We start from the raw sequence: 26,776 nt of genomic DNA on the forward strand, positions 1-26,776 counted from the left end.
TGTAAGATACGTCATTGTTCTGCAAGCCTGGATGTCCTGTAATTCCTTCTGCTTTTGAACAGATGGCATGGGCTGTTTCATGGTGTGTGAATGACTATCATCTCCATGACAGGATTATCACCTCAGTGATTTACAAATCAAAGGAATTATTTCAGACTTCCTTCTGAATTGCACAGCTCTGAGCTCATTGACCATAGCTCTACAGGACAAAGCCTGATGTACTTACTCCTGAGCCAGCAGGAGGCTTCAGCTGTATGTAAACTTGATTCCAGCAAGCAATAGGTTGGGCCTAGAGCTCCTCTCCAGCTATTTAGTCTGGGGTCCTGCTAATGAACTCTTATAAAAATAACTCAAATCAAACACTGATGTAACACACAGACCTATATTTAGGTTTAAATCAGACTTTAAGTGAAGAGTGAGTTAACTTATTCCTCCTTCTGCAAAGAGAAATTCCAGCAGTTTCTGCATCATCCTTTCTGAAATGAAACAGGAGGGTTAAAGGTCAGCATGCCCCTTACCATTTAAGGACACTGTCATCAAGCAGGGTGGAAGAGCTCCAGAGAAATGAAGCAGCTAGTCCTTTCAGTACCATAGTGTTAGGAAATGCTGTTTAAAGTGAAGAGATCCCTTAACGGGAAAGGAGCATGCTTCTCCTACTGTATATTGGGAAGTTTATGTATAATCCTCTGGTGAGGCAAGCCTTCACTAGAACACCTGTAAAGCCCAGCTCACTCCACAGGAATGCCCTGTAGTTCTCTGACTTTGAGACAGCTCTGTCACCCTCTTTCAGCTGCTCCTATACAATGAGGCAAGTATTCTGCAGTCTGCTAAAGGCAGTTTAAAGTCAGACTTAAAAGCACTGCTCCTTCCCATTCATAAAGTAGCTGAGTAACACAGTCCGTACTGACAGAGCATGGGTGGGGTACGTGATGCTACTTTGCACAAGAATACCCCTTATCAGCTGAAACTAGTTGAAATAGAAAAACTTCATTAAACTTTTAAAAAAAACCCACAAGTCACACATTGGAGAAGGGGGCGGACACTGAGTATCAGCCTTAAAGTGCATTAGAAATGAATTAATGCTTCAGAGACCACCCTGCAGCCTTTTGCAGTATTATGCCACTGAACCAGTAGCTAAGGTTTTGAGACCAATCTGAGATTGAGAAACTCAGAAATCAAAGCAATTGTCCTTCTACAAAGTCAAAATTACGTGTGAGAGCAAAGTTTGCACTGAGCTGAGCTAAACTGAGTAGTTCATCTAATTTATGGCAACTAGATAAGAGGATTATAGTTCTTAAGATCCCAAACCAATCAGCAAAGCACAGAATGGAAAGCTTCCAACGGTTCTTTCAAAAATTTATTAACTGGAACACTCTACTGTGGTGCTACATTTTCTAGAGCAGAAAGTTAACTCTAAAAGTTTTGATGTAGTGATTACAGTAAGGTTCAAAAAGTTCACAACCAACTCAGTGATGATGTTGCCCACTGTTTAACATCTGTTGGGCAGTTTGGGTATGCTTGCAAAGCATCCATGATTTGATTATTGTCCAAAAGCAGTTTCATTAATAGGTACTCTCTCTGAGCACGTACAGATGGTTTTTCTATAGGTTTCACTAATTCCAATTGTAGTAAATGTTCAAATGCCTAAAAACAAAAGAACAAAAAGTAATTAGGAAGTGGAAACTAACATCCTCCCACACTATATTACTGATTTTGAATGACCTGTGATAAGCTACCCAGAGAGATATTAAGTGCCAGATCAATTTTACCTTATTTCATTTCCTTTTGAATAGCGTTCAAAGCACATTCACTCTGTGAGCTGAATAAAGTATGCTTTCCTTATTATTCTAGGGTGTGTGTATATAATGGAGAGAGAAAGACTTTGTTCGTGGATATACAAGTTGGAACATTTAAACTAGAAATTATGTCATGCTCTCTGGGCACCTGTAATAATTGAAGTATGACTAAACAACATTGAATCAGAAATCAGGCTGTTCAGCTTAAAAGTGGCAAGACTATTTTATTTTGACTACTGCATTGCTGGTCCTGAGGTTTAAGTTTTCAATTAATAAACTTAGCACGGTATTTGAAGAGGTAGTCATACAGATGTTACAACAGGCTTTAATACCAGAACACAAAACAGAAGATAGGCAAAGTTACAGTAACAGACTAGCAGTCCAGCAGCCTAAAAGGCCAATGAGGATGAGTTTGCAACCAACAGTATTTTTCAATTTGTTGGTTTAGGCAAATACAGCCATACTAGACCACACCTCAGTTCCATATACCAATCAGACCAGTCTGAACTTAAATCAAGAAAGACGGGTTTTATAAACTAATTAATTTTAATGCATGAAGTTTTGGCGATATCACTGCTAAACAGCAGAATCAAACAAGCAAGCTGAAGCCACCTACACATACACATTGACACAAAGCTCTCTTTGGGAAGAGCAAGGCATTCTGGATATGGTCTCTCACTGACCCCAAGTATTATGCCAGTTAAGCCCACTTTTCAGTCTTTACTGTTTCTAAACAAGCACTTTGCTATACAAGGAATCATTGAGTTCAGAAAGAAAACATCAGAAATTCCCTTCATAAAAATGAGGATACAGTGTTTGGGTACTAAACTCCTGCAAGTAGCTACCGACCTGACCAGCACAGCCTTCTTCCTAAACTTCCTAGTCCATGTTAGGCAGGTCGTTTGGCAAGTGAGCTGCTTGTGCCAGCAGACAGCTACTATCCAGCAGAGGGCAGCACAGCACTAAGCAAAATACCCAACTTTATGTCTATCCCGAGAGTGGATTTTTCTGTTCAGCATGAAGCATCCACTCCTACTTTTAGGACTGTATTTGACTATTTAAATGTGTATGCTAGAAAAAATACAAGGTCACTTATGAAAAAAATTACATGTAGGGTTTACCTTCATGACAACTGGCTTTTCAAAGTTGTACATACAATGGGCCTTCCTTTGTATGAACTTCTGAAATTCTGTATCAGTAGGGGAAAAAAAGGGTTACTTGGGGGAAAATAACTGATCTTGCATTTGTAAAGTTAATGCACTTCTCTCACCATTGTAAACCATCTGGAAGTTAAATGGTTCTCCTTCATAAACATCATTTAAGTGTTTCATAGCTATAATTAGGCAAATTTCCAGGACAGACAAACCTAGAGGGAGAGACAAGAGCTCTAAATATTTCACTTAAGCATATCAGAAATGCAAACAGTTTACATGTACTATTTTTAATCCTTAATTTATGATATGCTGCTGACCTCATGGATTTTAGTGTTTTGTATCTTCTGTAATGCAACCAAGTGCCAGAATTAGAGAGGCTAAACAAGAGCAGAGTATTAGTTTTCCAGGTATTTGAAGGAAGACTTTAGAAACAAATTTCTTCTATTTTGATAGAAGCAGCCTAAGTATAAAGAGAAATCAGCATTACAGATTGTGTAGCACAACAAAATTTTTAGCAGCTTCAAAGCCTACATCTTACTGTACAGCACATCATAAAATGAAGAGTTTGAAGAGATTATTTGTTATCCAAAGCTAAAAAAGTGATATAGCAAGTTAGCTTCACAACACTACGGCAGCTTTTCACGACTCACAGGGCCAAACCAAAGGCTGTAAAATCTGGAAGCCGTAAAGAAGCAGGAGGATAAAAATTATCTTCTCGTCAGCAAAGTAATTCCTTCCATTACTGTATTTGGGCTTGAAATCCTTACCACAATACGTTTGTTTCCTCTTAATGTCGGTATAGGTTCCAAAATTCTTACCAAAGACAACGTGAAATTAGTGCTCAATACATGTCATCATCTGTTCAGGTTTAAAAAGGGGAAAAAAAAAAAAAAAGCACAACCCAAACACTTGCCTTCAAGCAGTTAGGTTTAAGAAAGGCTAATTTTCTTCAGACAGCAGTAGCACACCAAAACATACTTAAAAACAGTTATTACAACATAAATAACTTGCATGTAACTTATTGTAAGTATAAAATTCAAGTACATATACTCAAATTTAAGTACAGAATACTGCAGTTCTCAGAGGGCCTATTTTAACAGGGCCCGTTCTAAGCATCTTCAGTATCCTTAAGCCACCAGCACTGGCCAAAAGGGCGTCAGCACTTTCCTGTCCTCTGCTGTTCAAAAGGGACAGAAATGCTGCTGAGACTGGTTCCTTAACCCGTGCTACCAGTGCTTCCTTACATAGCACTGAAGTACCGAACAAGCTGTCTGGTACTGAGAGCTGCTTAAGTCTGCACCATAACAGGGTACTAGCTGAGCTCCCTATACAACGAGCTTTGTATCAAGTGTCATGCAACTCAGTTTCTGGTTTATATCTGTCATAACTCAATGTATGTATGACTGCAAATTAGTGGAGAGCAGACTTCTCCATGGGCAGAAGCATTCCCTTTACAGCTCACGCTAACAGGGGACACTGCACAAGAGTATTCCTTGTACCGGGAGTATTTCAAGGATAGACTAGACAAATGTGTCAGGTCTTCAGAAATATTTTGGGGGGGAGGGGGGGGGCAGGGTGGGTTGCACAGCAGCACAAAATAACCCTGAGTCTTACCATGTACAATATTTGCTTTTGAGTCCATTCTATACTGCTTGCTTGCCTCATGAAGATCTGATGCAGTGATAAGTGGGTGATGCACAGTAACATTACTTAAAGCAAGCATCTAAAAATAAATCAGAAAACAGTAATTTACTAATTACTGGACATACGTTCTATTTAGAGATGGAATACAAAATAACACACGTTTCTCCTGCAGTCACCTACTGAAAACTCTAACAAATAAATAAACCCTGTGTATGCAGCAGACTTATACTGACCACCTTGTAAATAACTAGTAGTTAAATTATGTTTTGCCAGAAAACTTTTTCAGACTTAAAAGTATCTGAAGGCAACTCAGTTTACAGAATACCAGTTAACATAGGAAGTGGTGCTTGGGAGGAATACAGGGACATTGTCAGAGTGTGCAAGGATGCGATAAGGAAGGCTAAGACCCATCTGGAACTCAATCTGGCAAGGGACGTCAAGGACAACAAGAAGGGGTTCTTCCTCAATAGCAAAAGGAAGACTAGGGAAAACGTGGGCCCGCTGCTGAATGGGGCAGGTGCCCTGGTGACGAAGGACACAGAGAAGACAGAGATACTGAATGCCTTCTTTGCTTCAGTCTTCACTGCTAAGGCCAGCCCTCAGGAATTCCAGACCCTGGGGACAAGAGAGGAAGGCTGGAGAAAGGAAGATTTTCCCCTGGTCGAGGAGGATCAGGTTAGAGATCGTTTGGGCAGACCTGACAGCCACAAGTCCATGGGCCCCGATGGGATGCACCCACAAGTGCTGAGGGAGCTGGCAGACATCATTGCTAGGCCGCTCTCCATCATCTTGGAAAGGTCCTGGAGAACAGGAGAGGGGCCTCAGGACTGGGAGAAAGCCAACGTCACCCCAGTCTTCAAAAAGGGCAAGAAGGAGGACCCAGGGAACTACAGGCCTGTCAGGCTCGCCTCCATCCCGGGAAAGGGGATGGAGCAGCTCCTCCTGGATGCCATCACTAAGCATCTGGAGGACAAGAAGGTGGTCAGGAGTAGTCAGCATGGATTCACCAAAGGGAAATCATGCTTGACCAACCTGATAGCCTTCTCTGATGGAATGACTGGCTGGGTAGAGGAGGGCAGAGCAGGGGATGTTGTCTCCCTGGTCTTCAGCAAGGCTTTTGACACTGTCTCCCATCACATCCTCATAGGGAAACTCAGGAAGCGTGGGTTGGATGAGCGGACAGTGAGGTGGAATGAGAACTGGCTGGACGACAGAGCTCCGAGGGTTGTGGGCAGCGGCACAGAGTCCAGTTGGAGGCCTGTAGCTAGCAGTGTCCCCCAGGGGTCAGTCCTGGGTCCAGTCTTGTTCAGTGTATTCATCAATGACCTGGAGGAAGGGACAGAGTGCACCCTCAGCAAGTTTGCTGATGATACTAAACTGGGAGGAGTGGCTGATGATACACCAGAAGGCTGTGCTGCCATTCAGAGGGACCTGGACAGGCTGGAGAGATGGGCAGAGAGGAACCTCATGAAATTCCACAAAGGCAAGTGCAGGGTCCTGCACCTAGGGAGGAATAACCCCAGGCACCTAGCACAGGCTGGGGGCTGACCTGCTGGGAAGCAGCTCTGCAGAGAACGACCTGGGAGTCCCGGTGGACAACAAGTTGACCAGGAGCCAGCAATGCGCCACTGCGGCCAAAAAGGACAATGGTATCCTGGGCTGCATTAGGTAGAGGGTTGCCAGCAGGTCAAGGGAGGTGATCCTGCCCCTCTACTCAGCCCTGGTGAGGCCTCACCTGGAGTACTGGGTCCAGTTCTGGGCTCCCCAGTACAAGAGAGACATGGCACTACTGGAGAGAGTCCAGCAGAGGGCTACTAAGATGACGAGGGGATTGGAGCATCTCTCCTCTGAAGGAAGGCTGAGAGAGCTGGGCCTGTTCAGCCTGGAGAAGAGAAGACTGAGAGGCGACCTCCTCAACGTGTACAAGTACGTGAAGGAAAGGTGTCGAGAGGATGGGGCCAGACTCTTCTCCGTGGTGCCAAGTGACAGGATGAGAGGCAATGGGCAGAAACTGAACCACAGGAAGTTCTTCCTGAACCTGAGGAAAACCCTCTTTCCTGTGAGGGTGACTGAGCACTGGAACAGGTTGCCCAGAGAGGTTGTGGAGTCTCCTTCCCTGGAGATATTCAAAGGCTGTCTGGACACAATCCCGGGTAATGTGCTCTAGGTGACCCTGCTTGAGCAGGGGGGTTGGACTAGATGATCTCCAGGGGTCCCTTCCAACCTCAACCGTTCCGTGATTCTGCGATTCACTCAAAACATTTGCTAAATCTCCTCATGTAGTTGCAATTCAAATCTTTAACAATATTCAATTACCAGTCACAGAAAATGAGCTTTCAACAGATGTAAGTTAATAAATACAGAGAGTTAATTGACCTCCTCTGACACTACTCTTTCAAAGCTATTGATTATCCATAAGACTTTATATAGTAGTAGAAAGACTGCAGTGAATTTCACTTGTTTTAAGGCTTTAAGTCTCTACCTTTGCATTATAAAAAAAAAATATATACATTTGTCTTTACTGGAAAAAATAACATTTAAATTTACAATTAAAAAACTAAAATATAAGGCTTATTGTTCCTATAGAAAAATATCAGGAGCAGAAGGCTCAGTAGAAAACAAACTATGATTTAGAAGATAAGCTAAACTAGTTCAATATTAAATCGAGTCAGAAAACTGGCTTTTAGTGACTACTTCCTCCTTTCCGCAGGTCTAGTATTTCTTGGAAGTATTTCTTCCATCCATTTAATTGAGACTCTTTCACTGTGGACATCCAGTGCTAACACCAGCCTTTTTCAGGCCTCCTTCTCTCCTTATAAAGATCAGTATATATCAGCGTCAAAAAGCAGCATGACCATTCAAAGGAACAGAGCAATGTGTTGTATTATAAAGGCAAAAGGGAATCCACACAGGGAAGAAGGGGTGGGGAGAGGTGAAGGGAGAAGACGGGGAAAAGAAAACCCACACCCAAACAGCTCTAGGACACCAAGAGACATGCAAAATGGAAAAAAATAGAGCAAATAAATAGCAGCATTTCTTTTAAGCCACTGCCCTCCCTTTAGCACTAGTAAGTAACTTCTAAGTAACAAGTGTCTATATTACGCTGAATGGAGTTTGGAGCATTCAGCATCCTTCAGCTTACCAAATGGACAGGTTTGAAGGCAAACAGAAAAGCAGCTGATTGCCTGAAGTCACCCACACTAAAGAAACCATGGGGAACCAGGGCTTACCAAAAACACAGCTAGACTTTACGAGCTAAAAACTTGCTTTGCCAAGCTTCAGGTTTTGTGCAATACCACCTAGACTACTAAAACATAGAACTTCCACTGAAAACTGGTATTTCTTCTGACAATGAAAAATTATGGGAAGCTCTGACTTTAACTTAAAAATAATTAGTCATTATTGTAAACAGAAGTCTTTGTTATCAAAAAAGGAAAAGCAGGTAATTATCAAGGGTAGCTCCAATGTTTTTTTCCCTCTGAAACTGTGGTAAGTTGCCCATCAGAAAGCTTCTCCCACCAGTTCAAAGCAGATTTTCAGCACTAAGGGAAGATTCATCCCGTGGAGCAGTTATCTGTGCTTCAGCAGACACAAAAGAATTACAGAAGTGCTAAAATCGGTACCTATGTATTTTTATTAGCAAGATAAACTCAGAGTGAATTAGCAGGCATCTTCCTAAAGGAAAGAAATTCAGAACACAGTGAAGATGACAATTCTGAGCCTCAGTCTCTGAGCTCCAAGGTGTGTCACAGCTAAGTGAAATTATTTGGATAGCCATCAGCTCTTTTTCTGGCGTTCTTCAGAGAAGACTCTTGACAGGATTTAAAAACTACACAGTCTTAGAGTCACAGAGATGGAATTAGGTGCTGCCAAGCTAGAAATAACTTGCGATCTTGTAACCAGCTCAAGTAAACAGAGGTCTATCAAAAAGATGACTGTGACCATACTCTGTTTGAGAACAAAAGCCAAAAGTCTATATCCACTCTGAAAAGGAGACCATAAGCTTAGTGTTGGAAAAAGGTGTGAACACAAAATAGTCCAGGAACAGCCTACTGCAGCGCTAACGGCTAAACTCTGAATACCTACACAACACAGTAACAGATAAGCAGGCACACGTATAGTGGGCTTTTCACACTAACAGAAGCACATAGGTATTGTAAGATATTTAAATAAATATTGCTTAACTACTATAACCTGAATGCAGTAACATTCATTAACTGTGTTAAAAGACATTAGCGAAGGAGGCCGCAAAAAATGAAACCCTCTAAAAAGCCTGACAAGGCGCTAAGCTTGCATTCATTTGTTGCAACAGGAGGAAGTATGTTGTTAGCATTACCTCCTACTTACTGAATACAGAAGAGTCTTCTTTCACTGTTAACAGGGAAGAGGAAGTCTAATTTTTCTTCACACAATGAAAAGGCCTTCTCTCTCCCCACTAGGACAACTAGGTTGAAACTACCAAGAAAAATCTTGAAAGCTTCCCCGGGCTCTTGATACCAGATAACGTGGTCATTCTATAGATCACAAGCAATTCCCATCTCACTATGTCTAGAAATAAAGTAGCCTTGAGCTTCCAGTACCTCAAGATTAAGGTCACATTTCCTGGACTAGCATCATGGTAACAGAAACATTCAGGATAGCAAGTGGAATAAATTACTTGTTCCATTTATGAAAACCACCTCTGGAAAACAAAGTAGTACCTAATAATACAGTTCGTAAGGTGATTTTACCTGATACTCTACATAAGAAGAAATTTGAAATGGTAACAGAAAACAAGAGCATTTCCCTAAGTGCAAATAGCAAGACTGTAGACATATGGGAATACTCTTACTGAAGAGATATCCAGGACAGGCTAGTCCATAAATGCAGGAAGAGAGGTGATGACAACAAGCATTACAGCTGTAAGCATCAGCTACTCTAAAAGCAGCACAGAGTGCTTTTACATGGAAAGTGCATATATCTGCACAGAGTTATTCAAGAATAGGTGAAGAAATGGATGAGGTTTGGCCAGGAACAGAGACAAACTAACACCACCAGGAGGAGGAGAAGGTGCAAAACATAGTAAGAGGCAAGAATACAGGAAGAAAAAAATGGCACCAAAATTCACCGATCGTTGAAGACAATGAAAGAGAAGCAGCAGTTACAGGGACAAATTTAATAAAAGAAGAATGGTAGACGCGTTCGGTGCCCAAAAAAAGCAGACTGAAGATAGAAAAAGTAATTTTTAGTGCGAGCAGTTTTCAGGACACAGCAACAACCAAAAGAAATCTCAGAAAGTAAAGAATACTTTGACTGCATTTCACCTGCAGCTTGCTTTATAAATTGCAAAAGTTATTTGAACAAATGCTTACCACCATTTTTAATTAAAAAGTAAGCACTCAAAGTTATGTGCTTATAAAAATCAGTACAACTCAAATTCATCATTAAAGTACAGACTGAAGAAAATCTAAAGCTATACAAGGAACAATACTGTCAAAAGCTTTCTCAATAAAAAGATGTTTCAAGTACAGCATGGATAACTAGCTTGAAAGCTAGTTTTTGTGATTTTTACACATTATTGTAAATCCAAGAAGATATTATATACATATCCAAATACATACCAACAGCAAATGAAGTGAGCGCAGATCTTTGCTATAGTGAAAAAGGCTTTGCAGCATGTCTTGCACAGTTTTATCTTCTGAGAGGTGCTAAAAAACAACAAAAAAAAACAAGAACACACACACACACTGCACACCATTAACAAACATCTGAATCTTCTCAGGAGAACAGTTCTTACTAACCAGAAAAAAGTATCAGTGAGCTACCTTTCAGAAAGACCTCAACTTATTGGACAACGCGTGATCTCTAATTTTTTGGTCTTTTTCGTGACATTTCAACTATATCTTCAGACTTGAGTTAAGCAAAGATTCCATGTCACAAGTGATTTATCCAATATCAAACTCAAATAGTGAGAGAACTACTAATGTTTAGTGAAAACTTTACACACTTATAAACTGGCCTTATTTTAAAAGTTTTCCTATAAAAGGTTTAAAGAGCTTTAAATACCTGAACATTATTATTCCATTTCTGTGCAAAAGACTCATCCAGAAATTCAGCAGGAAGAGAAAGCTGTTCTTTGAATATTTTAATGTATTGTTTAAAATCAAAGGAATTCATCAAATATATCTGTCGATGGGAGAACCTTGACTTTACTCTCTTCTCCAAGAGTTCCAGGATATCCTTAAAAAACAAAACAAGAAACCCCCCCCCCACACACACACAGACACACTTACTTCTTAGTTTAGAAAAAATTGCACTAAAAAAGGGGAAGGATATAGCATAAAAAATAATTTTTACGTTCTCAGGTTTAAAGTGTTCTAACAAGACAAGACCTTTGCTAATTATTATAGCTGACGTGCCTTAAAATGCCTAACAACTAGCCCTTTACCCAAATCATGTGCTGCACTACATCATACAGGATAATTAGTTGCTAGGATACTCAGCAAATTTCTCCATAGCTTATGTAAATATTTCAGTTACTTAGGTCTGCATTCAAGATGTTTCAGCCTATCATGGCTCTAGACAAGTTGTCTAGTAGATATGTAGGTTGGCAGCTGTCATTTCACATGCCTTTTGTCAGGCTGAAGGAACCTAGTTTAAAAAAGATCTTAAGAGCAAATACTTATCTTTTAAGATTGTCACACAGCACTAAGCAAGTCTATCATCAAATTATTGCTGCAGAGAGTAGAGAATAGCTCACTTTTCTCTGAAGAGGCAGCAACAGATCAGCGTAAGCAGCAAGCTGTGGTACTTGTCCATTTAGAGAAAGGAAGTACTATTGAGAATAATTATACTCTTCGTTTTTAGGATTTTGGGGAGGGTCTTTCTGGTTTGGGGTTCTTTTCTTGTTTTTTACTTGCAATAAAAAAGGTCTTGTTAAGAATACTGAAATCTTTCACCAAAAAATTTAGAAGTCACATGCAACAGGATGACCAGCGATAAAACGCCAATTCCAAAGAAACCAGAAAAGCATCAGCTATCACCACAGCCACGACACAGTCTCTGAAGACTCTGCCTTAATTGGATTCAAAATCAGTGCAATATGAGAGGTTCTAAATTATGGATAATGAGAATACCAGACTCAGGACAGTAATGAAGCAAAAGAAGAGCCTGTGATTAATTGATCAAAACCAAAGCCCACTATTAACTTCTAGTAATTTACCCAGCTAAACGTCACCCAAACCAAACCAACCCCAGATTTAGGCTCTGATGAAAGATTTTTAATTATTGTTCTTGCCATAAACTGGCTATCTTCACAACCAATCCACTTTAGTGGGAAAGAGAGTTATCATTTTTATAAAGTATCAGCTCCCATAGTGTTAGAAAGCAATTATTTCATGGTATACACATGAGCGGTCCACAGTTCCTTGTAACGTCATTCTAAGAACCGCAGCAAGTTTAACACGGATCATAAATCCCTTTTGAACAGGCTAATATCACAGCAAAAGTGCTCTACTGAAGCGTTTGCTTAAAAACATTCCTTAACCTCAGAACAGTGATTTGAACACTAAGTTAACGCAAGTCTGTTCTTATCAACTGGTGACCAAGAAACTGAAACGCCCAGAAGCCCTTTCGAGGACCGAGTGACAGTATAATACAAGACAGCCATATTGATAGATATGGGTCTTCTGTGGTAACACAGGACAACAGTTCTTCATCCTCTTATAAACGTAAAACTGCTTCACTGGTAAAACTGAAGGCTTTGCAGTTTTTCAGTCATCTAAGTCTGTTTTCAGCACTGAAGTAATTTTTTTTTTTTTTAAATTCAAGAGTCTGATAAACAGATAGAGAAAAGTCTCCTAGCAAATTAAGTAAAGTTCCAGGAGTGGGGAAGGGATAACATTCCAGTTAAGACAAGTCTCTTAAAAATAGCTGAAAACTTTCAACAAGAAAAAGCAATTTCTTACCTGTCTGCATGTAAGTCCAATAACTGTTACTGGAGTCTGTGCTGACTGGGATATATCAAAGAGGTTATACAGCAGCGTCTGATTCTTGTGATGAACAAACAAGTCAAATTCATCCAATATAAACAAGACCGGACAACTGCTAGTTCGATCACCTGAGATAACAATTAAAAAGTCATCATTGACATGGTAACTGCATGATTATCAAACTTTCGTCTTTACAGCTTTTACGTATTTACGCTTTAACCAGTTTATATTTTTTTTTTTTTTAGCCATTTCACTAGCGTCTCCTTTCACATACAAATTGCTACAAGAGTAAAAAGAAAAATACACAGGAAAACCGGTGGGGTTTTGTACTCTTCTGGCAGATATCATTTCTGAGTGCCAAGGAAGACAGACCCCGACGGCCGATTTTTAAAAACGCTATTGTTAACAGATACAATCTGGATAAAAGAACCTGTCCTTCATAGCTGACCATCACATGCAAGTCCTCACGGCATCGTTTAAGTTAGGTCTGTATTCAGTTAGTATTACAAGTCTTTTACGTTATTTTGCAAATACGATACATTCTTGAGCAAGATTTTCTTATACAACTTGTACAAGTAGATGAAGAAACTGTACATGTAAAAAGAGATGAAAGAAGCATGATACGCTAATTTTTCAGTCAACTGACAAACAGAAACACATATTATTCCAGAACAGAGGCCAGCAGTGTGTTTACCTTTCCTTAAAGCTTCAAGCAGGAACGCAAGATTTTCAGCAAAACTGCCCTAAACAGACAAAAAGTTTCACAATAGGTTTTCAAGGTTGTTCTCAGAATACCATATGACTACATCAAGTTCAGGCATACAACAAAGTCCATTTCCTTATAAAAAAAGCAAGCTGTTCTCAAAAATTTACAATGTTACTTCATGCTGCATAATAACCACCTCTTCTAATAAGCAGAGAAAACTGTTAACTCCACACTGATTCACTTTTTCAGCCTGAAACCCCCAACTATCTGCCTCAGATAGGCAGAAATCATGATCAGAAGAACCTCTATTATGTAAGAATGATAAATATGCAGCTGTTAAATTTGGAACATTATGAGATAGATGGAAGCATCACACATCTTCATGATAGAGTTAGCAATGACCAATGCTATGACCATTCTACTTCATTTACCCATTTCCCAAGTTGTACTATGAAGAGATGGGAAGTAGCTATAATTGAAGACCACAAGCCCTGTTGTAGAAGACAGAACCATCAATTTAAAACTCTTTGAACTCGTTTCAGAAGCTAAGAAAGCAAAAAAGTTTCTATGGACAGAAGCAAGGACGTTCCTGCAAATCAGTATGTTTCCATGCATGTGCGCAGCAGAAAGGATTTAAGAATATAAAGTAGGATGCAAGAATAACAGCGTTAGGAGGAAAAAGAAGTCGGGGAAGTTCGCCTATCCTAGTCCAGTTTTGTCTGTAGCTTGTTTTGGTAGTGGAACTGTAGAACTTGAAAGGTTGTTCTAGTTCTCTGATGAAAAGAGAACATGTTCAAAAGGTTTTGCTGAAATTAAATACTTGCTGTTTCATTTTATTACTGCAGTTGTTTCGGGGGAAAATTTTTGCTCAGCACCGGGAACAGCTTTCCATTCTCTGCATCTAATATCATCTGGGATAAGGTATGAATATTTTCAGACGTCAGGAAACTAAACACAGCAAGCATTTCCAAAAGACAATAAAGCCTAATAACTATAATCCACCACTTATCTTGTATTCCACACTGCTTATTTCCCACTTCTCTCATTTCTCTTACCTAAATTAACAAAGTTTTGCCCCTTTAGAAACTCTGTAAATGTAAGTGATGAAGAGAAGCCTCATCTACTGAAATTTCATCTCTCTCCCCCAGTACAGTCCTGCTCTCTCCACTTGGATCCATATCATGCATGGGTCACAACTATGCACCTCTGCCAATCTCAGGGAGCAAAGGAGCAAATGATGCTCAAAATGATCTTCCATCACACCAGAAGATGGCCTCTCAAGAACACTCACTGAATAACAGGCAACAATCAGAGTAGCTCAGAAATCAGCAGATCGCTAGCCCAAGTTATTTTAAACTCAAATTACTGAAATTTAATCTGAAGCACTTAAATTATTTTCTTCACTGACTTCAGAACTAATGTAAACAGGTTTCTTCTTTGGAAAAAGGTCTATAGAAGTAAGTATTTTAATAAAGATCTTATGCAAAATGAGAGCTCTAGGAAGGCAGTGGTCTGGACAGATTTCCCTACAATTTGGACAAGGTTTCAAATATAGTAAGGATGCTACTTGTTGGTTAGTTAACTTGCCTACTCTTTGTCTTGAAATATTAAAGCAGATGTTTCTAAAACACTCTAGCCCATGGAAAGAAGTCTCTTTGAAATGCTTAATTTTTTTTTTTTTTCCATTTAGAGAGTTACCATTCTTTGTTAACATTAGCTTTAATGATTTCTGAAAAAGTATCAGGATGCATTAATATTTCTCAACTAGCAAAATAATACATTCAGCCCTTGTGAACAACACAAGTATTTTTTTTGACAGGCTTGAAGTGTTTGTAAGCCAGGGTCTTCATAGATAAATATTATTACAGCTCTCTACAGCTATCAACTACTATATATTTTAAAGCAGAAAGCTGTGGGAAAACTGAACCAAAACATTACAATTTTACTAATAAATGCTCAAAGCCAATTCAGTCTCAACAAGCTGCAATTCTGTAAACCTAGTTTTCTAGGGAATTTTTGCAGGAGATAAATAAAAGCTGATACTTACAAAAACTTTATCCCCAACCACATTTTCCAGGTGTAACTGTCTGGTGATCTCCTTCAGGGCCACTTTATCGTTAGTCTGCAAAAGCCCTGAAACGAAATGATTTTTCATGAAGAACTACTCTTCTCCTTTACTCCAAGAGGCCCCATCTACAGCCAACAGAAACATACCCAGAAGCTTCTCTCAGCTTCCAGCTTTATAAAACTACGGTGTTTTTAAAATTAAGACTAGATTGTAACTTTCCATATGTAAGAAAAAAATATTTCAAGCAATTGATTCACAACTGAACAAGATTTTTAACATTTTGAAAAAAGTCATCAAAAGCACATTAGTTGACTTTATATAGAGAGAAACAAAAGGAAGTCATTTTTGAGCACAATGAAAAATAAATGCACATATTAGAGGCTTCATTACAATTGCTGAAGAGCAGAACACGTTTTCAGTATGAGGAATACACAACAACTGAAAGTAACGTAACATTTGAATAATGATGTATTACTTGCCATTCAGGTGAACTTCCAAGAGGTTCTCTCTAACTTGTTTTATTTCCATGAGCTCTTTTAAGACATGATTTAGTAACTAGGAAAAAAGAATACACAATTTCTCTATGACAAGATTAATGTATCAACAGTGAGAAAAATCTACAAATCAATATTACCAGACAGAAAACAGTACTTGCAGTTTCATTAGGTAACTATGTTTTTAAGTATTTTCATGACAAAAGCATTAATGTGACAACTTCACTTTCAGTATCATGACTGTAGCTATAACATTTGTTATTTTTGCTGAACTATTAGGGGAAGAAATGCAAAAAATACCTCTAGTATTTTAGACACCAAACTTTGGGGTTAATATCTAGGACTTTTGCCTCAATCGAAAAAAACTTTAACAGTTTGAGATGTGACAATATTTGTCACTTGAGCTAGTATAATAATCAGCTTCATTGCCAAAGCTTCATTGATGATCATTCACTAGATATTGTACAACACAGTTCTGTACTTTGAAGCCATAAAGACACTATCTATATTTGTTTCATCTTAAAAATTAGGAAGTATGAGACAAAAGTAAATTGCACATCATTATATCAATTACTGCTGTGTAAAACTTAGGGGTCCCAAATTTACAATCCATTAGCATCCCACATTTTAGAACTTGTGCTTGGTAAAAGTCATCAGGAACTTGCATTAAAACGTAGAAGTAAATGCAATTAACTTTCTGTTTATCTGCTGCTTCTTTCCCTTTTCAATTATAGCAAATTTCAGCACCTCCTCAATTTAGAATTTGTAGCTCTCATAGACGTGTATATACACACACATATATATACACACACACAAAAATCTTCTGTCCCCAGCAGTCTTTTTTGAGAACCAACATCTTTCTCTTGATGTAGAATAAGAGAATCATTCATTTCTCCTAATAGATTTGTTTTCTTATATTCTGGCAGGAAGGATCACAAACTTTAATCTTCACTATCCTTATGTCAAAGGTCTGGAAAACAATGTAATCCTTAATTAAAAAAAAAAAAAAAAAGGAAAGAAAAAAAAAGCCAAGTGGAGGATTTGGGGGCAGGGGGGAAGCGTTGGGATTTTTTAGTGTTTTTATTTAAACTTGCACCTTTGTTCCAATTTGCCTGCACTGTAGGGCTCATCTATGTTTTTGTACTGCTGTTGTGCTTAGAAACAAATATAGCTAACAAACTCCTACTGCAGGTGCCAGCCTTTAGTATACAGATACCTGGAACAGAAGAGCTTATCCCTATGATTTTACAAGTTTATGCCCAATAAGGAGATGTCATCCATTCTAGTTAACTCTTTTTCCAGCAATTTCAACTGTAGCTTCAAAGTTCAAACTTCAAATACATGACAATCCAAAAGGCATTCCCTTTACTGTAACCGTGCTTGTCAGTTAATTAACACATGTCTAAGTTTAGGAAAGGAAAAAAAGTCAACTCTCCTTTAAGACTAGAAGGAAGTAGGTAGAATCCCTCTCTGCCACAGGTTTATTAGCTCATTTATTTCCCCGTAGTATGTTGGTGATTATCCTTTTTCTATTAGTGCCATGGGTAATGGAAGATGGTAACAATATTGAGTATTTTTGAAATGCAAAACAAAAAAGCTATCTATCAACAAATCGGTAGAAGGATTTTAAGTTTTAGGTGTATGATGGATATGCTTACAATCTATAAATTCATTCCTATTCAACTTAATTCAAAGCTTGAAGGCAACTTGCTTTAGCACTTAGGAAGATGACTCTTCCGTTATTTTTGTAGCTATTTTGCACTTTTGTTTTCAAACTCAAATACTTTTTTCAATAACAGCCAACCTATTTACCACATAATATACTACTGCAGGCATAAAAGACTGAAGTGTTCACATAACGTTAAATTAATAACACTTAAGTTCACGTGATCACTTCACATGCCTTAACTAAAAAGGGTTCCTTTAGAATACAAAACCTATACTTACTACAAACAAACTAAAACTACCACAGAATTTTCTACTTCCCAGCAATTTAGATAACAATATTCACTATTACCGTTCCCTACATATACCAGGTACATAGAAATGCATCCCTCACAGTCTACCTCCCTTAAAGTTTTGGGATGCCTTTTCAGTCATGTTTACAGAGAAGACTCAACAATGATAACAGGTTAACTTTTAAAGGGTTATCAAGCAGAATCTGACTATAATTACAGAGATGAGCTCTTTCGTGGTAAGAACCATAACAGAACCCTAAGAGGAGAATAGCTGATAAAAGGCAGAAGCTACAAAACAAACTAAAAATGAAATAAACGCAACTTGTTCTGATAAAATGAATTAAAAAATATTTTAGGCACCTCTACAATGTCATGAAGTCTGCTGAAGGCATGCAAAGGATTCCAAAACCATACAAGCTCCTGAAAGCCATTGTGAGGATGGACAGGCACCAATTTTTGAAAGCTGCAGCACATGAAGTTACTCTATTCTTTACATTTCATAAAATTATTATGTAGCTAATCTTATGAAGTTCCTGAAATGCTAAAAAACAGATTTCTCCATATTGTTATTCAATAGAATTACCTCACTAGAAACCACTGAAATGTCTTCAAATCACATATTAAAAATATATGATCTAAATATTAACATGATCTCTAAAAACAGGCACAGAGATAAAAATTCAGCTCTAAAAGCTCCAAATATTTCAATGAGGTAATCTACCTCATGTTTAATTTGACCTTGTATAAACTTTCAGTACATGTTTATACCATAGTCTTTCCTGATCCTCGGGGTCCAATAATGAGAGCGGAATTACTTTCTCCATGAACTGTAGTTCGTTTCAGCAGTTCCAGCAGATGTCTGTATTGAAAACAGCAGTAGGTTAAACTTCAAACCAAATATCATTCACTGAAACTATGGAAAATTCAAAAGAATCTTTAGAACATAAGAGAAAGCTTGATGCATTTCAACTTGCTTTCAGAGCCAACACTTATGGCATGCAAAATATGATACAATAAAGCACAAAAGGGCTGAGTGATTAGACCACTTGAAATATTTTAAAATATTAAAACACGCGTAAGTCAGGAGTATTGCTAGTTCATAGAGTTTTGCGATTCTCCATCATGAAAGGACAGACAATTATTTTAGTCTTTAAAAAAAAAAAAAGTCAAGAGTGCTTTCTGTGATACCACTTTAGTTTATGGCAAATACACCAAAGGAAAACCTTGACATCAATATGAAATTAGTGTTCTAGTGAAACGTATTCATTTTGACAATCTTGATAAAACCGATTACATGCGAAATCTATTTATTCAAAACACGTCCATGATAACAGCAATACTGAACTTCTTTCAAATATATATTTTCTTCCTGCCTGAAGGAGGGAACCAATGACTCTAAGCGACCTTCACAAAGACTTGTCACCCAATACCACATTTAAAATACTCATAAAAAAACAATATTCCCAATTTACACATTTAGAAATGCATACATTTAATAAACTTTTAGTTAGAATACATTACAGTCACACCACCAGCGCTTCTAAGCGGCGACACAATGATTATGGAAGAGCTGTAGCAAACTCATGCATTTTTGCTTACTATTTGAAAGCAAATAACAGCAAAGAGCCCTGATAAATCTTGGAAAATAAAAACTAAGAGTTGGGAAGTTCATCGTGTTGTTTGTCCAGCATAATTCATCAACATTGGCATATTAGGTATAAGGCAGTCTACAAATAGATTGTTTTCCAGAATCCCAATAAAAGGAGGAGAGGCTTGTTTTGTAATGTACCAACATCACAGAAACACACTTTCTCAAAACTACATTAAGCGCGTCTACCTCAGATCTGCACGTAAGACAGATATAAAAGTAAAAAGAGTAAAAAATAAATAAATAAATAAATAAGGAAAATATTATTTTCCTTCCTTTAAGAGAAAGGAAACTAATGCTCACATCAGGTGACTCAACTTAAATAAAAATTTATCTTTACTTTAAATATTAATCAATTTGTTTTATGTTCTTTAGAGACATGTTTGTTACTTTTAGAATTCTGTCCTATAACTGTAAATGTTTAAGGTTAAAGGTTTAACTGTAAAGGTATTAAGACAGTATTAATGCCACTACTTAGTCACTGAGACACTAAGATTTAAAATAAGTCTCATCTCTCCAACTTTTTAACCGTCACATCTTAACTCTGAAAAGTAGACTTGTTTTAAATATGGATCTCCAAGACTACTTGGAGAAACATGATGTTGGCATCCATCGTTTCAGATCTATTTCTAACACAGCCAAACAGCGGAAAATCTGAAGTAAAAATAAACAGGAGAATTTAATTTTTTGCTTGAACAGCTCATTAAACATAGGCTTAGAACATGCACTGAAGGTTATCTTCCAGGCTACAGAAAAAAATGTTTTCAGAAATTACATATTTAAAACAAGAACAAGTAATTTGGCACTCGAAGCCTCACTGCACAGCAAGTAACAGTCATATAAAACCTACTAAAGTTTGTGGCAATTTTTAGAAGCGTTGCATTTCAAGTTATTTAAATCCGTGTGCAATTGAGAAAACTAGAGGTAGCAGAAAATCCTGACTTGTACTTGATTATTCTTCTATTGAGGTTAAAGTGTATGACTCTGCTTACTAACCTGTACTGGTGTTCAATCCCAAACAGTTTTCCAGCAGCATAACAGTGACAGAATCTTTCACGTAAAATTCTTTGTACCTATTGATATAGAATAAGATTCAGAAAAAATGGTTGGTGCTTCAAACATTAGAATGCTACAATAATGTAATAATTGTAGGTAAAATAATAGAAAAATATGCATGTTTGGAGCATTGAAACTATTCTATAACATGCAAGCTTTAACTGTCACCAGTGACACATGGTCTTGAAAGTAAGAGTGAAGTTGCAGTAAGCACGATATTAAACAGACACTTAGTAGCAGAAGAGAGAAAATTCAGCAACAGCATTGTATGTCTTCAGTCCCTTCTGTTACAGTTCTTTTCCTTCACCCTCAAAGGGATGTTATACTTGCCGCCAAAATTAGGTCAGTAGTTCATCTTATTCAGCGTTCTGATGGATTGTGTAATACAGACAAGAAAACATTTATTAGCAAACTTAAATAATAAAAATAACGCACTTAGTTATTCCAAAAAATCCTTCCTAGATACATTTCTTCCACCACCTATAACACAAAGTTGCAGCATACCTTCAAATATCAGAAAAATGTCAAATCTTTATTTTTTTCTCCAATGTTTTTTCCAGTTTCTTTGAAGACTCTGTTCAGACACATTGTTCCTACTATTTGTAAAGAGTTGGGGGGCAAGGAGGGGAGAGGTACTAGTATGAAACCAAAGCTAATATATTGCTTACAAAGGATAGAACGAAGCTGCATGAAGCAACTTAAATATGTTTTGCTCCTCAAGTCCTTCAGCTTGCATATTGAATACACTATTTTAACTATTAGTTTGGATAGATTTCTTGGAGTATCATTAGATATGCTTCTGCACTGATTTTTGTTTTTCACTTTAAGAAGAACCATTACTTAAAACTGCATCTTCAACATATCTGCAAATGGCAAACCTTTGCCATCACAGCATACCTTTCCTACCACTTGACCAATAGCATACAAATTGGACAATCGCAATTTTTAATAATTTACCAGACTCTACACTGCTACTGCTCCCTGCCCCTCGTATAAGCTACACCTGAATATTCCATCCTTTCGTAATGACTGGTGTCCAATTTAAATGCTTTGTGTCACAGCAAAGAACTGCAGATTAAACTGCAAACTGTTAATGAAATAATCTTCCTTTAAAAAAATCACATTTTAGCATCTTGCCTTTCAGTCTAAGTGAACATCCATTTCATCCAAAAATGGATTCTTTCTTATATCATCAATGCACATCTCTGACGTTACTTTTCCATTCTCATAATCTGAGTTGCCTTAATCTTCCCCTCCATATGGTTTTTCTCTACATTCTTCAGTTGCACCTCTTAACTGCATCCTTTTCCATTTCTGCTGAATTTTAAGAAATCAAGAAAAAAAACAATGTGCTCTACTAGCCCAGGTAAGCCTATACCGAGGCAGTAATGTACACCAGATGTTTGCATTTTAATGCCGTACAGAAAACGGCATTTCAATTACAACAGAGCAGTCAACATTGTAAAAAGCTGAAGTAACTATTTCAAGAATGAACGTGTCAACATTAGGTTTGGTCAGTTATCTTACCATCTATTTAGATCTTGAGGTCTTTCTGAAGCTTCCCAGGTTTCTCTGACCTTAAGTAGTAGTTATTTTTTAATACCATTTTTAGCTGATTAACATTCATCAGTCACTGTCACGAGGTAGATCACTAACAGGTTTCCAGTATCCTAAAAATATGCTTTTCTAATGTTTTAGCTAATTCATAATTCATGATGGAATTGCCACCATAAGGTCTAGGTGTTTGGTTTGCAAATAAACACATGCATACCTCCCCCCATCTACGTCAAGTATTCCTCAGTAAGTCTAAATAGTGGATAAAAGAAGAGTAAAAATCTGTTTTGGTAACAATTCCACTATGAAAGGAATATACATATGTATTTTTTTTAAAGTACATTAGCTGTGCTCATCTACCTGATTTTCCATTGTTACTTTTTCTTCTACTAAAGATTTAATTTCCAGACTAATTCTGTTTCCCAAAAAAAAAAAAAAAGTTTGAACAGTCAGCATTGCCCATCCACAAGTGAAAAGATTTTCCTCCTATAAAAGCACTTTAGAGATAGAAAAGGAAAGACTAAAACACAAGAGAATCACTGCAGCACACGAGAAGTAAGTCACTGTAAGATGCATCACAGTTTTTAGGTAGCCAGTTTGAGAAATCAGACAAATAAACTTTATAAAGCTGAAACCTGATTAGATAGCTGCTGTCCTACCTAACCTGGGTTATTCCTCTGAAAAAGCAAAAAGCTTTCTGGGTTCTGATTCCCACTACAAAATGGAAGATAAAGAATCTGATCAGAAAGTGACAGATTAGTCCAATTCTGAGAAAAGGCTAAGATATGCTACACACTCAAACTCCTTCCACTCCTTGCATTAGTAAGAAAAAACCTCTGTGTACAAGTTATAATCTATTGCCACATGTGACTGTCAAAGTGTAAAACTGTCCTTTAGCATTTTTCTTAAGACACTCCAAAAACTAGATCATTGCTGAAACAGTTAAAACAAGTAAACATCAGGTGAGAATCATCATCAGGTGAAATACATACAGAACACAGATCCAAAAACCACTTATCTCCAGAAAGTTTACCAAGTATCCGTAAGCACCTTTTTACTGGTCTCTTGAAAAAACACACAAAATTACATGGTTGACAGAGGATGGAAAAGTTTCATAACTCAAGCCAAAGTCAGTCAATGAAGGTGTTACTGACCTGTGAAATGCATTCTCCATTTGCACTGCTGCTCTCCTTTGACTTACGTTTACTCATTGCAGACGTTTTTATCTTAAGCAAGAAGGATAACATAAAACAGTTAGACTAAATTACTTTGTTTTCCATGCCCATCAGAAACTGTACTTGAGACTTTAGTAGACTAAATTTAGCATAGCAAACACAGGACAATGGCTAATTTGTAAAAACTTAAGTTTTAATGACCGTTTTTTCTTCTTGACCGATAAAGATGTATTAGTTTATCTTATTACTTGTGAAACAAAACCAGAAATGATGCAACAGTTCATTCAGTGAGGAGATGAAATCCATATCTAGGTACAACTTCTGAACTCCATTTGGTTTGTTAATATGTTGTCAGTGCAATGCAAATAAAGTAAAGTGCCTAACGTAACTGATATCACAGTAACACGACTTCCAAGTTTTTCTAGACAGCTCTTAGTTAAGATAAAGACAATTATGTGTTTGTGAATGACATGCCAAAGTCTACTAGGACAGCACAGTTATATGCAAACTGAACTTGCACAGAACCAGCACAAGAAAGGCATAGCTTATATACCTGCACTTCATTCTATAGTGTGTTCCATCCCTCTGGAGGGGAACTGACTTGAAATTATTTTAAACAATCAAGTTAATGCTCCTCAAGTTAGCTGTAATTACAAGTCACATATGTTCACCTTCTCCACTTACTAACTGCAAGATCTAATGTGGTCATTTTACCTAAATTTAGAACAGCTTAAGAAAATGCATTCACCAACTTTAGCTGAAAGCATAAGCATACAGTACAAAGTTAAGCCATGATAACTAATTTCTCTACAGTAACAATTGGCTTTCCATATTTATACTGGTACAGCTTAGGTTCATATAGGGCAGCTGTACTAACAGAATTATCTTGGGGAGGGTGGACAGAAAGGAACCACCACAGCGCCTTCAGAAACACAGGGGGGGGGGGGGGGAAAAAGGTGTGTGTGTGTGAACGTGTGTGTGTCTCCACATAGGCTATTTTGAAGCCTACTTCAACCCAGTGTCTTCTCACCTGGCTAACAATCTTGGCCAAAACACTACACAATGAAAATTCTGAAGTCTAAATTGATCGTCTCAGTGAACAAGAGATATGCAGAAATTTTAGAGTGATTAAACGGATCACATTTGAGTTACTGAGGTTGTAGGTAATTTGTTATGTTTTCTTATGTTTCTTCTAGCCGTTGTTAATCCCAACTGTATGGAGTCTGGGGGGTGAAGTTCAATGAGTAAACTTTCCTAAGCAATGTCAGTCTGTAAAAACCAACACTCCTTCTTCGGGCCAAAAGAAAGCACTTGTGCCTTCATGCAATGGAATCAGGGCGCTGATCCAACTCAGAAGTTTCTCAGTAAGTAAACAGGAGAAACACAGGAAGCCCCGTTTAGGCAGTATTTCTTGTAAACGTCTGTCATCATCCTATAGTTAAGGTATACTTACCTCTGCCTCACTGCTCCAAAAGGAAGCGTGATCCCCTGCCTCTACCAATAAAAGCTTAAAACAATTTCAAAGCATACTAGAGGTAAGCCATGTTTTTTGTAAGTGAAGTATTAAAATACTCAGAACAAAAACAAAAAAAACAAACAGAATAAAAAACACAAACAGGAAGGCTGCTTGGTATTTTTGCGATCAAATCAATACATCTGAGTAAACTTGCGTGTCTTTAGCTAAACTCTCCAAAGTATGACCCAACATAACCTGAAGCACTTGAGCTCCCTAAAAAACATGCTGAAAATATCACAGGACCATGAAGAACCTCAGAAGAAAGGGATTAATACATGAAATAGAGCATGAGCTCCAAAACTTTGGTAAGCGGTAGTCAAAAAATTCCTGGTAGTCAGCAAAGTAGTACACTTTTTCTACCAAATATCACCAAGTACCTTAAGTATCCTCATTCCCTCAAGCCATGCTTCTTTTGCCTACAGTGATGATACCCAAGCAAAAACAAATTGTGGTTCAAATAAGAAAAACTGTGAACGCCACTTGGAATAACATGACAATCCTTCAATTGCTTCTCAAAGATAATGAACTAGAATCATCACTACAGAAGGGCAGAGTATTAAAAATTCGTTTGCCAGAAGGCTTAGTGATGAATAACTCAAATCTCTCTCTCATCTTTAGTCATCTTTGGTCTTAGCGAAAAAATTAAAAACAGAATTAAGCCTTTACATACAGGATTGATTTAGGAGAGACAGCAGGACAACCTGAAAATGCCAGTGAGGTTACAAACCAGTCACCTCTTCAGCGCACGGATAACCAATCCAATTGTGAAAAAAACATACAAAAGGATGTCGGTCACTGCATGGCATTTTAAGGTGTAACACCACTGATACCTGTTTTCAGAAAGATTACTAGTTATTAAAAGGCTTTTGCCAAGTGCCAGCGATGGCATTCAACAGGGCAAGAAGTCAGAGGATCTTGAGAGAAACAGGAGCTACCCCTTTGACTGGTGGCTACTACTTTGCAAAGCTGCAGTCTTCCCACTTCCTTTGCAGTCTTCAACAAGGAAGCAGAAATGCAGTCTTGCATATCGGACCTGAAAAGTTCTGACTCTGATTTTACTAACGTTTAAGACTATTGCTCCACAACAACTTAAGCTTGCTTTAACACCATCGCAGTCATTTCCCTCTGTTCCCCATTTTGCTCTTTTTATTGTACGATTACATAAACAGTCATTCTCAGTGACCTGGTGCAGGAGCTACACCTGCAAAGGACCAGACCAGCTGATAAATAAAGAGGCATTGTGGGGGCAGATATGCAGGAGCACGAGATATAGGCCTGCAAACAAAAGGCTGGGAAAGCAGAATCGCAACAAGTAGATTATTCAAAACAGCATACCACAGCAGCAAGGTTAACGGAAGAATACTCCTGTTCGCGTTTTTTTGCCCCCGCAAGGCTCAGAAAGTTATATGGAAGCACCACAGTCACCAAGCGACGCCCACGTTTAAACAAAACCAGACAAAATTTCAACTGAAAAATCACCAAGGCGTGCTGCTGGTGGCTCAGCGCCACCCCGACCGCCACCCCCGCCGGAAAGGCAGCGGCGGCGCGGACCGGCCCGCAAACCCCGCGCGGAGCGGGGCAGCTCGCCCACAGCAGCCTTCCCCTACCCGGCCCCGCAGCCCCGGCGCTCCGGGCGAAGCCAGCGGCGAGCACGGCGCTGACACAACCGGGGCCCGCCGCGCTCCGGCACCGCCTCACCTCACGAGCGGTAACAGCCGGCTCCCACCTCCCCGGAGGGAGCGGGTGATGGGGCGCCCTCCCTTTCTGGCCGCGCAGGATCCCCCTCCGCCACCGCTGCCGCCGCCTCCGCGCACCGCCCTCACCTCAGGCAGCACCAACGGTCGCACCAACCGCCGCACCGGCGCCGCGCGCTCCCAGCAGCCCCCGCGCGCGCGCACCGCCCGCCCCCTCACGTGACTACGCCCTGCCAGGCTCCCCTCCCCCCCCCCGCTCACTTCCGCCCCGGCCCGCCTTCCACTTCCTTCCCCCCTCGCCCGGGTCTCCTTCCGGGTGCGCGCGCTGCCCTGTGGGAAGGCA

The 26,776-nt window shown here is 38.8% G+C and overlaps 1 protein-coding gene across 4 annotated transcripts; it reads right to left on the bottom strand.

The window, feature by feature from the left end:
- Window positions 1-1,343: 1,343 nt before the first annotated feature.
- Window positions 1,344-26,684, bottom strand: ORC4 (origin recognition complex subunit 4). 4 transcript variants are annotated; one of them, XM_068949332.1, is made up of 14 exons: window positions 26,438-26,684; window positions 23,203-23,274; window positions 20,435-20,511; window positions 18,559-18,649; window positions 15,818-15,893; window positions 15,318-15,403; window positions 13,259-13,307; window positions 12,541-12,692; window positions 10,640-10,813; window positions 10,195-10,281; window positions 4,565-4,673; window positions 3,067-3,162; window positions 2,918-2,985; window positions 1,344-1,644 (listed from the first exon to the last, which is right to left on the bottom strand). In XM_068949332.1, exons 2-14 carry the CDS (start codon window positions 23,257-23,259, stop codon window positions 1,456-1,458), a joined length of 1,311 nt encoding a protein of 436 aa, XP_068805433.1. In that variant the 5' UTR covers window positions 23,260-23,274; window positions 26,438-26,684; the 3' UTR covers window positions 1,344-1,455. The 4 variants fall into 4 exon arrangements, with proteins under 4 accessions (XP_068805433.1, XP_068805436.1, XP_068805434.1 ...); XM_068949335.1 differs by having other exon boundaries at window positions 26,563-26,591; XM_068949333.1 differs by lacking the exon at window positions 10,640-10,813 and having other exon boundaries at window positions 26,438-26,633.
- Between the last annotated feature and the right edge of the window lie 92 nt (window positions 26,685-26,776).

Source organism: Struthio camelus, chromosome 6 (genome assembly GCF_040807025.1).
Source record: "Struthio camelus isolate bStrCam1 chromosome 6, bStrCam1.hap1, whole genome shotgun sequence".
NCBI classification, from domain to species: domain Eukaryota; kingdom Metazoa; phylum Chordata; class Aves; order Struthioniformes; family Struthionidae; genus Struthio; species Struthio camelus.

What these genes read in the sequence shown, in the direction of transcription:
- ORC4 (XM_068949332.1), bottom strand. Translation starts at nt 23,259, where the DNA reads ATGAGTAAACGTAAGTCAAAGGAGAGCAGCAGTGCAAATGGAGAATGC. An exon ending in GCTTGAAGCTTTAAGGAAAG is followed by an intron (nt 12,693 to 13,258) that starts GTAAACACACTG and finishes TTGTTATCTCAG; the next exon opens with GTGATCGAACTAGCAGTTGT. An exon ending in TTGGACTTACATGCAGACAG is followed by an intron (nt 10,814 to 12,540) that starts GTAAGAAATTGC and finishes TTGTTTTTTAAG; the next exon opens with GATATCCTGGAACTCTTGGA.